This window comes from Bos javanicus, chromosome 12 (genome assembly GCF_032452875.1).
Source record: "Bos javanicus breed banteng chromosome 12, ARS-OSU_banteng_1.0, whole genome shotgun sequence".
NCBI lineage: Eukaryota > Metazoa > Chordata > Mammalia > Artiodactyla > Bovidae > Bos > Bos javanicus.
Window position 1 is genome coordinate 30,883,146 of NC_083879.1, and position 13,128 is coordinate 30,896,273.

Below are 13,128 nucleotides of genomic sequence, written 5' to 3' on the forward strand. Positions count from 1 at the left end.
AAGTGTTGTCCTTGGCTGTATTTCACATTCATTGAAAATGGGACCGTATTTTAGCCTTTCTTTGGTTATCTGTGCCTCAAGTAACTCTTGGAATGTCACTGGGAGACGTGGCCTGAATTAACCTATTGACTCCACGAGTGCATCTTGAGACTCCACTTCCCTTTACGTGTTGACCTGTGTGAGCATTTTCTCACCTACTTAATTTAATTACCTCTCTGTTGTGGCCCTAAAGCTCCAACTTCATGTTAAAGATCATAGAATTTGTGTTAAAATCAAATCATTGATTGTTTTTTGGAATTTGTTTTTGAATGATTAATAGATTGACTTACATTATTTCTATGTTGCTGTCAATCTTTTTAAAACCAACCATCTCTCCGGTCTTGTGATTTAGACAAATAACATGAGAATATAACCTGGATCCTCTAAGTTGATCAGTAAATCTGGGTAATGACATTCAGCCCTTGAGGGGCTTTGGTTACTGTTTTTCTTTGTCTCCTATATTCTTGAATGTGAGTACTGAGGAGACAGTGCACAGGGTCATGCCGTTGAATGGCCAGCGTGGAGCAGGCCTGGGCGTGCTCTACACGGCTTGAGGGCTGCTCTGTACTATAACCCTGCCACCCCGTGGGTGTCGGAATCTTCCTTTAAATGCAGATTTCTGCACACCCAGTCCCCCTCTCCGTCTCCCTGCCTGCTAGGGCTGTGTCGCCCCCAGTGGCTCCTGTGTGAAGTGTGGGGACCTGTGTCCTGGCTGCTGTGCACTGCCACAGCAGAAAGCAGAGCCCCCACAGTGAAGGAGAGAGGGCGTCTCAGGTCTCGTATCCCCCTTCCTTTTTCTCCTCTGATGCCATTAGTGTCAGTGTCTGCTCTTTTGAGTTAAAATTCAGATGGAGAAGAACAGTAACTGTTCCCATTAGTCAGATGTGTAGCCTAAATGGGTAAGCCCCTCAGCAGCTTCCTAGGCCTGACCACAGTGTTTCTCCACATTTGCATCTCAGTTTGCACACCTGTTCTCTGAGACCCATTTTCCTTGCTGCTCAGAAAGATGATAATGGTGATGGCAATAAAATTTATGGGGTGCTTCTTTGGGCCGAGCCCTGTGGTAGGCACTTCCCTGGATTGTTTCTTTTAATCAATACGGTGGTAAGGGGCGGGTGCTCGAATTTGTCTCCCAGTTTGGGTGGGGGAAACTGAGGCATCAGGAGGAGGCAGATGGTACTCAGAACCCATCTCACAGTGAGCGAGTGGCAGGATGTGCTCTTAATGCAGGGCTGGCTGCCTGTGGTCAGGAAGCGGTGTGAGAGTGGTCCACAGCTTGGTGTGTGGACGTTGCAAATTCATTCAGGCTTTCCCAATACATTTAGTGAAATGTTTGGTAATATAAAATTTTGTTTGCATTTCAGTGTTAAAGCAGGCCCAGGAGGTTATCCAGTAAGGGCACTCTTGTTTCAGCCTACTGTGTATTCGGGGCCGTTAGGCTTCACTTCAACTTTGGAAGTTAAGAGAATAGACCAAATAGTGGCTCAGTTCAGTTTAGTTCAGTTCAGTCGCTCAGTCGTGTCCGACTCTTTGCAACCCCATGAATCGCAGCACGCCAGGCCTCCCTGTCCATCACCAACTCCAGGAGTTCACTGAGACTCACGTCCATCGAGTCAGTGATGCCATCCAGCCATCTCATCCTCTGTCGTCCCCTTCTCCTCTTGCCCCCAATCCCTCCCAGCATCAGTCTTTTCCAATGAGTCAGCTCTTCGCATGAGGTAGCCAAAGTATTGGAGTTTCATCTTTAGCATCAGTCCTTCCAAAGAACACCCAAGACTGATCTCCTTTAGGATGGACTGGTTGGATCTCCTTGCAGTCCAAGGGACTCTCAAGAGTCTTCTCCAACACCACAGTTCAAAAGCATCAATTCTTCAGCGCTCAGCCTTCTTCACAGTCCAACTCTCATATCCATACATGACCACAGGAAAAACCATAGCCTTGACTAGATGGACCTTTGTTGGCAAAGTAATGTCTCTGTTTTTCAATATGCTATCTAGGTTGGTCATAACTTTCCTTCCAAGGAATAAGCATCTTTTAATTTCATGGCTGCTGGCTAGCATTAAATAAGATGGAAAGTCACCTTGATCATATGAAATATTAGGAATATTGAAGATTATTAGGGCTCTTCTTAACCATCATCCTATAGAGAAGATTTAAACAGCGGGTGGCAGGAGGGCTGAGCTTGTTGGGTACTGATCTGAGCCTGCCTTCAATTCCAAGTGAGGGGATAGATTGAAACTCGGAACTAGAACGTTGCAGCTGCAGAAACAACTCCAGGCCGTAGCTCCACTGTCTCCTTCTCATTTTATACACAGAATGACAAAGGGATTTACTTTGTGTAACTGGTTCATAGATACATGGGTGTATTATATTACTCTTTCTGAAATATTTCATAATAAAAATTGTTACTTATAAATGAGAAAAACCTTTTAAAGGCTTGATTAGAAAACAGTGATTACTAATAATGCCAAACAGTGATTCGTTTAAAGTAACCTTTTAAAGAAAATTGTTTTCTAATTAAGAATATAAGGTTGAAAATAATAAAATTATGTATTATTATTATGTTTAAAATCATTAATATGTCATTTCTTCTATTTCTACATTGTGGTGACCTCTTTGATGCAGGAATTTTATTAGGTGACTAAATAAAATTAGCTTAAGCAATTATGTATTTTCTCTTTCCCCTTCCTTACACAGTATGTTTTTATATGTCAGACTAATAGTCATAGCTAAATAATTTCTGAATTATAAAAATTGCTTCTGATAATATTAACCTAACTTCATTATGTAAGAAATGCTGTATCCAGTAAGAAGTGCTATCTGTTGAGGAAGTCATACAGAAAGCAGTCAATTTTTAAAGTGGTCTCAATTCTGGTGAGTGATTCCAACAGGTTGATGTATATGTAACAAACTGTCTTCTTTTCACACAGCATTAAAGCTTCCTTTTGGCAAAACAACAGTGATGCATTTGGTGGCCAGAGAGACCTTGCCAGAGCCAAACTCCCAAGGTGAGCTGTGTGCTGGGAGCTTTCTGCCTTGCACCACAGAGGCAGGCATTCACAAATGGCTCCAGTTCTCTTGGATATTCTGGGGAAAGGATGTTTTCATAGTTTATGGTCAGAGCTCGCTAAGCGGATAACCAGGCATTTTGGAGACAGGCTAAAACTAAAAGGGTATTTATTATAGCCTTTTAATTTTAAAAAATGCCAACATTAAGCAAAAAAAAAAAATCTGTTTCTTATTATGCTGGAATCCCTCTGCTTCCCCCAAGCATCTTTATAAACCAGGCTTCTCTTCACTTTCCCTAGGTCAGAGGAATCGTGAAAAGACTGGAGAGAGTAACTGTTGTGTCATCCTGTAAGCGGTCTGCCGGGCGCGGTGTGGCGTGGTCTTTGTCTTTCGTGCTGCCGGGCCAGGGGCGACCCGGCATCGCTTCAGAACCTTCAGGAAGAGTCTGCCTGTAGACCCATGGACCTCAACCACCACGTGAAAACTGTCATCTTCTCTCATGAAAGTAAAAAGAACCAAGGACATTTTTCACTATGACTTTTTATTTCTAGTAGTTTTGTTTATGTTAAGCAGTTTTAAAATATAAATTGATTTTTGAATGCAAGTCAATCTCCAGGGGAAAAGTTAACAAGTGATTTTTCATAGCAGAAACCATTTTGCTGCCACAAAAGTTTTCATCACCAGAACTAACAAATCAAGTGTTCCAAATACAGTTTTGCACTAAAAACGATTGACAATTATTTTCTTCATCAGCAGAATTTATAACATGGTTTATGGTACCTAGAAATACTCATATGTGTAAATCCACACTGGAAGACACTCAGCAATTAATGAAGTTAATTGCTGGGCCAACTTGAAAGGAAAAAATGGAAAAGAACCTAAAATGTTGGGTGAATTCTACCGAAGGCAGCCGTGGCGGCTGCACTGGCACAGAATCCTGCCCTGAGCGCGCTGTTCTCACTGCGACAGATGAAAAGACACAGTGTGCCTGTTGCTGGAGGTGCTCAGCAGAGGCTCGTGACGCTAGGTGTCTTTCCTTCACACGCGCACTCCAGGCAGACTGACGGGGGCTTGTTCACACAGCACAAGAGGGCGGGCGCGCGTCTTAGCCTTAACGTGGGGGGAGTTCCAGTCACTCGTAGATTTCCATGATTGCACAGAAATATTAGAAAACCTCATGGATTCACCACTTTTATGTATTTGAATATCAGCAAATTCAATTTTCCGTAATTATTGCTCATCTCTGTGTCCCGTGTCATACTTACTTATTAATGAGAGCTCAGATGAATTCTTAAAATTAAAAATTCTCCATAGGACTAATTTCGTTTCTACATGTAGTTTGCCTTGGGTATTAGTGCTTGCAATTGTATTAAAATCGAAAGCTGATTTTTAAGGCATACTTGATTAAGGATGCCATTCTTTTGTTTTGTACCAATAATTTAAAAATTGATATGCTAAAAACAATTTGCACAGCACTAAAGCATGAGCTAGTTTCATCTAAACCTGTAAAAAAAAATATAAAAGATTTTATATTTTTTCACTGGGAAGAAATTCTTCCTGGGTGAAATTGCGAATATGTGTAGAATATATTTAATAAAAACCTCATAAAATACCTAACTATAGAACTTAAATATAGATTGGCGTGTAGTATATAGAACAATATTCCATATAAATAACTCTAGCCTTTATAAAAATGAAGTTGCAGGCTGACATAATGTTCTGTACTGAGACGAGCGTCCACGGCCCTTCCAAGCAGTGAGTGTAAATGGCTTCAGTCAGCTTTGTTGAAAGGTAATCAGGTTATTTTATTCATTGTTAATGCTTTGATGAAAAGGCTTTATATGCAGTAGGTCTACAACAATATTGTTCATACTGATCAGAATTAAATTTGTATAGAGCAGAGTTTTAAAATGAATGTAAATAGCACTAAACATTTTCTTTCTGCAGCCTGTACTTATAGATTCTTTCTGTACACTAAATAAAAAAATATCATAGTGCATTTTGGTGGTAATTTTAAAGGTCTTTGATTAGGTTGATAGTTGTTTAAGTACTGTCTCATCCATGTTATAATTGTTCAATTTTTATTTCCGAATCTTTAAGAAAATTTGTTGAATATTCTATTGTTAGTTTTGGGAGGATTCCCAGTGTATCTCTGATATTTAACCTGGTTAATTTGTGCACAGTCATGACAATGGGTAGCAGTACGTAGTCTCTGTTATCACTAAGATGTTCTATTCAAGAGATGTTAAATATTTATATGCTTTGTTGACTGGCTCAAATGTGAATTCTGTTAGTGTTGACTAAAGAAGAATCTAGTTACTTAATTGGGCAATTAAGCCATTTATGGCTCTATTCTTTCCTAATATAAACTACTGGTAATTATTTTTAATACTATTTTAATTCTAATTATTGTTTTTCCAAAGTTAAAGACTATCAGTAAATTATGATTGAAATTTTATAATGGCTAACCACATTCCCTATTGGTTTTCTATGTATTTTTCTGTGTGTTACCACGTTATAAATTTCCCTTCACACGACTTGGAGTTTGCAAAATGGATAAACTGGATCATTAGTAGAGAAAGAAATGTGTCACTTAATACCTAATATCATTGTTGTGCAAAATGAAAAAAAAAAAAAAGCAGTAAAATTATATACTGAAAACACCAAAAATTTAGATGCCTTAATAGTGTATACATGAAAATACTCAACTGTCCCTTTTTGAAATAGTTATTTGGACTGCTTGACGGTTAAAATCGATACCACATCCCAGTGAAGATCCCTCTGCCAGAAACAGTAGCTCATGCACGGAAAGGCGAGGGCTGAGTTACGGGCCTGAGGCCCTCCTAGCACTTGGTATTTAATTCCTGTCTTTTACCTAAATTGTCCTGGATTTTAAGCGTTCTGGGAAAGGCAAAGCTTTTCTTCTTTATTAAAACCTCAGCATGTCTCCTTGATCTGACTTATTTACTTTCTATTCAAGATAAATTATATCTTATCATGGAAAAGTATAGTATCTGACATCATCACTGACATTAAATGAGGTTTCCTCATAACAGGCATTTATCCTTAGTTTTATGTCATCTTGACCAATGTTACAGTAATTTCTGTTAGCTGATTGTGGTATATGATGTTTAATGTGAAAAGAAATTAAAACTTTCTTCATCTGTTGTAGAATATTTCTCTTCTTTTAAATGACTGATGTTCATAATTTTGGTGTAAAAATTTTGTCTGCACTATTTTCCTCTTTTTTTCCTTCAGTTTATTTCATTACATTCTTCAGTAAAAGCAGTATTGTGTCAGCCCTTTATTTTTCTGTGTTACCTAAACCAAAGAGAAAGTGATCAAGTAAGATGGAGTACGCCTTCACACTGTCCTTATTGGTAACTGTCACAGGCATTTCTTTAATTTTTTTTTCCCATTATTATTTTGTGATATAGTCACTGGTTAGCCAAACCAGGTGATTGGGGGTGGGAGGAGGGCTTGAAGGAGCACACATAGCCTATACTTGTGGTTGAAACCAAACCACAGGCTGCTGGCCGTCTCCTCGGCAGTTTCCCTGTCCTGACAGAGCGGGCCTCTTGGCCGTGGCAGTGGGTGTTGGCAGTGGCTCCCTCAGTCTATCGCAGCCGGCCTCCTGGCGCACTTTTCTTCAGAAGACTCTTGATACATGAAGCCCTTTCACGGACTGGGCGACTGGAGAGCTGACTTCTGAAAGAGCTCATGGACAAAATCAAGTCAACATCTAAGTCTTGGTAAAGTTTAATCCAGTACTAGGACATGAGAACATTTCATTTATTAAGTTACTTTGTGACTCTTGACAGTGACATCAAATGTCTTGTGATATTTTTTATAATTCTGCCTCTTTTTCAAGATGACAACTTTAAAGAAATACACAGTAGGCATTGTAAATTAATGCTGTGAAAAGGGGGGTGCCAGTCTCTCCTTTGATTCCACCAATTAAAAGCAGGAAGTGAGGGCTTCCCTGGAAGTCCAGTGGCTTAGGACACTGCTTCCACTGCAGGGTCTGAGGTCCCATCCCTGGTTGGGAGATCTCTCAACGCCACCTGGTGCAGCCAAAAAGAAAAATACACACATATTTCTTAATGTAGATCTAGAAGTACTGTACATTCAGACATTCAGTATCTGATTTGTATTTTCTACAGACATCTTATTTTGATGGACAGGGAGTCTACATTGCAGTAGAAGAAACCTCATTTTAAGAAACGGAGCAGGATGTAGAGGGGAACAGTGCTGACCGCACGCAGGGCTGTAACCTCCAGGTTTAATCCATGCTGCTCTTTGGTCTGGCCACATGTTCCACGTGATGATAAAAGAGAGGGATTTATTTCGTTCTCAGCTGTCTGCTCAATAAGGTGGATTTTCTGGCATTCTGGAGCCTGGCTCCTCTCATAGTCCCTGCTTCTTGATCACGCACCATGCTTTTCTCTTGCGGGTGGGAGGTGGGGTTTCTTAACAGAGCTCCACTAATCAGCGAGCTGCTTTCTACCACTGCTTCTCAGGCATTTTTAAAAATTTGATATTTGACACATCTCCGTCCTGACTACCCCTGCCCCTCAGCTCTCAGAACACAGGATACTATGCAGGAAAACCACAGGACTTCAGGGTCCAGTTCCTTAACCTTTGGGTTTTGGTTGTTTCATGTGTAGATTAAGAATAATACCTATTTTGTAGGGTTGTAAGGATTATTTTAAGATAAATAGAGCACTGATTGGACAAAGAACTTACCCGACCAACCTGCAACCCTGTCAAAGGGCCTTTTGTTGGAAGTAGAGGCCAGGCACCCGCATGGTTCTAGATGTCCCGTAGAAGTAGATTAGAAAAAGGAGAGAAAAAATGAAAGTTCGGCATGCAGATCTCACAAGTAAATATGACCATATAGTTACAAGTTACTGTGATGAGGAAGGAAAAAAGACATTGAGAAGGTCATCGAGGCAACAAGTCAGCTCTCCAGCCTCATAACTTAGCACGAGCAGACCGGGAGCTTGGCCACATAAATCAAGGGTGCGTATAGTAAATGTCTAACACCTCGGAGAATGATGTTCGCTTGGAATGAGCTGGGTGGAGAGGAAATAAGAAGTACATGTTTACTGTGTTTAAAAAGGACAGGGCAGCAATAACGCTGCTGGGTGTCAACCCTGGTTGCATGCTGGGACCACCTGGGGAGTTTTTACATTATCATATTAATGCCCGGGCTTCTCACATCAGCTGAATGAAACCTGAACACTTGTGGCTCCGAATGGTCACCTGCAGATGGCCATAAACTGAACCACTTAAATACCAATAACACAGGAAAACAATGGAAAGACTACAACAAATGGAGTTGAAATGGAAATGGGGTGAGAGGCTGGGGATGGAAATGAGGAACTTGGCCGCCTTGGGTTCAAGTCACCAAAGCCGGATGGACATACTGGGTAGGACTGTAGGAGCCGTTGTGCACGCTGGCTGAGCAGTACCGCCCCCTTGCCCGCCTCCCACCGTTGCCCCAGACCCCCTCCCGGGGCATTGTGTCTGGGTTCTGTGCTGGGCCCACGTTTTTAAGTTTCAGTGACAAACCTGAGTGTGTCCAAAGGTGACCGGGGTACAGAAGGAGCTGGAAATGATGTCACCAGTGAGCTATTAAACCCCCCAAAGAGAAAGCAGAAGCAGATAACCTTTCACATGTTTGAAGGTCTGTAATGCAGGAAAGGCATGGTACCTCATGTGAGCCGCTGCGGTGGTCAGAACAGAACTCAGGGGCAGAAATTGCAAGTAGGCAGATTTTGATTCCGTTTGGTTCTGAAGTGCAGAAATGAAAGCAGCTCTTTTTGAGTAGTGAGACTGCTGTTATAGGAAGTGTTCAAGCAGAGGCTGTCAGAAGGAACAAGGGCCCTTTAGTGCAGGGAGGATGCAGAGGAGAGTCATGCGTTGGGTGCAAGAATGGATTAGTTAACAGGAGCTAAATCTGACTCCCTCCTGAATTTCTCTGTTCCTTTCTGTCCTCTGCATCAGGGTTATTCTCTTACCACCCCCCACCACACCCCTCATTCATTTCTAGGCACCCACCCCTTTCTCCTCCCCTCCAGTGTAGCCTTTCTTACCACTGAGGATGGTCTTGGGACCCCTACATAATTACTAAGACTTCCTTAATCCTCAATGTCTCCAAAGAACTACCATCACATTTTAGCTGAAATGTGACCATCGCTTAGTACAGTAAGTAAGTCCCTTACCTACATACGAGTTCCATTCCAAGAAAGTGAAAGTTGCTCAGTTGTGTCCGACTCTTTTCGATCCCACGGACTATACAGTCCATGGAATTCTCCAGGCCAGAATACTGGAATGGGTAGCCTTTCCCTTCTCCAAGGGATCTTCCTAACCTAGGGATTGAACCCAGGTCCCCCGCATTGCAGGTGGATTCTATACCAGCTGAACCACAAGGAAAGCCCTCCATTCCAAGAACGTGTTTGTAAATCCAATTTGTCCGTAAGTCCAAAAAGTTAGCTTGGGCACCCAACTAACACAACTGGCTGTGTAGTATTGTACTGTAATATGTTCATAGTACTTTTCACACAAATAATACATAAACATTTTAGACTGTACAGTACCTTGAGAAGTACAGCAGTGCAGGATCCCAGCTGGCACTTCTTAGCAGTGCCAGCTCCGTCACTACTTCCAGACATCCTGCCAAGGCTTGAAATAAAGACACTGAACTACTGTACTCCGTACAGTGTTGTTGTTCAGTCACTAAGTTGTGTCTTTGCAACCCGCTGGACTCGGCCAACAGGTTCTTCTGTTCTGGGGATTTCCAGGCAAGAATGCTGGAGTGGGTTGCCGTTTCCTTCTCCAGGGGATCTTCCCAGACGAGGAACCAAACCTGTGTCTCCCTTCTGTTCTGGGGATTTCCAGGCAAGAATGCTGGAGTGGGTTGCCCTTTCCTTCTCCAGGGGATCTTCCCAGACCAGGAACCAAACCTGTGTCTCCCTTCTGTTCTGGGGATTTCCAGGCAAGAATGCTGGAGTGGGTTGCCCTTTCCTTCTCCAGGGGATCTTCCCAGACCAGGAACCAAACCTGTGTCTCCTGCATTGGCAGGTGGATTCTTCACCACTGAGCCACTAGGGAGCCTCACTCCATGCATACTGTACAGGGGAGTACAGAAAAGCACAGCCACACGCATGGTTGCAGAGGATGCACACACGTGACAATGTGCGCCAGCCTCAGGAGCTAACTTACCTGACTGGGCATGAGGCCACATGCTTGCATCTTTAAAATTTGAAAGTTAAAGGTTCATATGTAGGGGACTTAACCGTATATATGTCTGAGCTGAGGTCCCTAGAGAGTAGAGACTGAGGCAAAGCCTACATGCTTTACTGGTTGTTTTCACCCCAGGACAATAGAAATGAGAAAAAAACAAAATTAGAAATTTGGTGGGCAAAGGGGGAAGGTTACCTGAATGGTAGGGAATCAGAACTGGTTTGGGGAGTAGACAGTGTCCAAGTGGAATCATAAAAACGAGAAGGATTTGCAGGTCAGTGTTCATAGCAAGATAATTCACAGTATCCAAAAGATGGCAACCACTCAGGCAGGTGACTGCTGCTGCTGCTAAGTCGCTTCAGTCGTGTCTGACTCTGTGCGATTCCATAGACGGCAGCCCACCAGGCTCCCCCGTCCCTGGGATTCTCCAGGCAAGAACACTGGAGTGGGTTGCCATTGCCTTCTCCGAAGCAGGTGACTAGAGAAGCAAAATGTGGTATTGTCAGACAACAGAACCTTTAAAAGCATGGCAGTTCTGACACGTGCTGCAACATGGAGGAGCCTTGAAGATACTATTGTAAGTGAAATAAGAAATCACAAAATGACAAATAATGATTCCACTTAGTCAAAGTACCTTGAATAGGCAAATTCACAGAGACAGAAAGTAGAATAGAGGTGACCAGGAGTCGGGGAAGGCAGGACTGGGGAGATAGAGACTCAGTTTCAGTTTGGGAAGACAAAAGTGTTCTGGAGATGAATGGCAGTGGTGTTTGCACAATACGATGAATGTATGTAATGCCCCGACTGCACACTTAAAAATAGTTAATATGGTAAATTCTGTCTTACATATATTTTACCATAATAAAAAAAAATTTTTTTCCCCCAGAAATGTGAGTAGGCCTTACCCAGGAAAAGGAGCATGGTGGAGGGTCAGAGAGAAAGGTCGGGGTTGGGGGGGCAGTGATTCGATCAAACGGAAATGCAAAGGCCCAGACACAAGAGTGGGTGAGCTGGCCAGGAAACTGTGAGTAGCCCCGAGGTGGCTTAGTGGTAGAGTCCGCCTGCCAGTGCAAGAGACGCGGGTTTGAAACCTGAGTCGGGAAGATCCCCTGGAGGAGGGCATGGCAACCCACTCCAGTATTCTTGCCTGGAAAATCCCATGGACCGAGGAGCCTAGTTGGGCTACAGTCCAGGGGGTGGCAAAGACTTGGACACGACTAAGCGACTGAGCATGCACACAGTATGTCTAGAACAGCGAGTCCCTGACTTTGAGGGGGAGGAAATGAAAAGTAGAGCCTTGAAAAACCAGCCAGGAGCACAATGTGGGGAAACTCAGCAGCATTCTCCCAATTCTGAAATCTGGACTATTCCTGCAGGGGGTTGGAGCAGTGAGATCACCCACATCCACACCCCCTAGAAGACACTTGGGCCCTCCAGCTTTTCTACTGTAATAAATTATGAATTACCAAACTGCTTTTGTACTTTTAAAAAATACTTTTTTTTATAAAGAATTCAAAGAAACCTAAAGATGAAGAGATGAAAAGTGTTTTTTCACTTCTGTTTTACCCGAAGTCCATCACACACAAATAAGAAGGTGATCTGGATATTACAGAATGAAGTAGGTCAGAAAGAGAAAAAAAAATACTGTGTATTAGCACATATATGTGGAATCTAAAAAAATTGGTACAGGTGAACCTATCTAGAGGGCACGAATAGAGAATGGATACATGGACAAAACGAGAGAAGGAGAGGGTGGGTCTAATTGAGAGAGTAGCACTGACATATATACGTGACTGTGTGTGAAACAGCTGGTAGGAAGCTTCTGCGCAGCACAGGGAACTCAGCAGGGTGCCCTGTGATGACCTAGGGGATGGGATGTGGGAGAGGAGCACAGGGAGCTCAGCGTGGGGCCCTGTGATGACCTAGGGGATGGGAGTGGGGAGAGGAGCACAGGGAGCTCAGCAAGGGGCCCTGTGATGACCTAGGGGATGGGATGTGGGAGAGGAGCACAGGGAACTCAGCAGGGTGCCCTGTGATGACCTAGGGGATGGGATGTGGGAGAGGAGCACAGGGAGCTCAGCACGGTGCCTTGTGACGACCTAGGGGATGGGAGCGGGAGAGGAGCACAGGGAGCTCAGCGAGGGGCCCTGTGATGACCTAGGGGATGGGAGCGGGGAGAGGAGCACAGGGAGCTCAGCACGGTGCCTTGTGACGACCTAGGGGATGGGATGCGGGAGAGGAGCACAGGGAGCTCAGCGAGGGGCCCTGTGATGACCTAGGGGGTGGGATGCGGGAGAGGAGCACAGGGAGCTCAGCGAGGGGCCCTGTGATGACCTAGGGGGTGGGATGCGGGAGAGGAGCACAGGGAGCTCAGCAGGGTGCCCTGTGATGACCTAGGGGGTGGGATGCGGGAGAGGAGCACAGGGAGCTCAGCGAGGGGCCCTGTGACGACCTAGGGGATGGGAGCGGGGAGAGGAGCACAGGGAGCTCAGCGAGGGGCCCTGTGATGACCTAGGGGTGGGAGGGGGAGGGAGGAGGGAGGTCCAAGGGCAAGGGGACGTGTGTGTATGTATAGCTGATGCCTGTGGCCGTACAGCAGAAACTGACACAACACTGCAAAGCAATGATCCTCCAATTAAAAGAAGAGGAATATCCAGGAGAAAAAAAAAAAAAAAGGAAGCACAGAAGTGGATTGCCTTTATGTTGGAATGACTGCAGACTTACCCAGTTTCCACCTGCTTGACCTCTTTGAGCACTGGTTCCATACACACACACACACACACACACACCCCTGGGCCCAGCCTCATGTGTCCTGGAAACCCAGCACCGGTC

The 13,128-nt window shown here is 43.9% G+C and overlaps 1 protein-coding gene across 1 annotated transcript in view; it reads left to right on the top strand.

Annotated features, from left to right (window-relative positions):
- Positions 1 to 6,222, top strand: part of UBL3 (ubiquitin like 3) — a 48,728-nt gene extending 42,506 nt beyond the window's left edge. Inside the window, exons 4-5 of the mRNA XM_061434857.1 lie at positions 2,970 to 3,047; positions 3,348 to 6,222. Of these exons, the coding sequence (XP_061290841.1) occupies positions 2,970 to 3,047; positions 3,348 to 3,400 (131 nt within the window). The 3' untranslated portion in view covers positions 3,401 to 6,222. The remainder of the gene's footprint in view (positions 1 to 2,969; positions 3,048 to 3,347) is intronic.
- Positions 6,223 to 13,128: the final 6,906 nt, after the last annotated feature.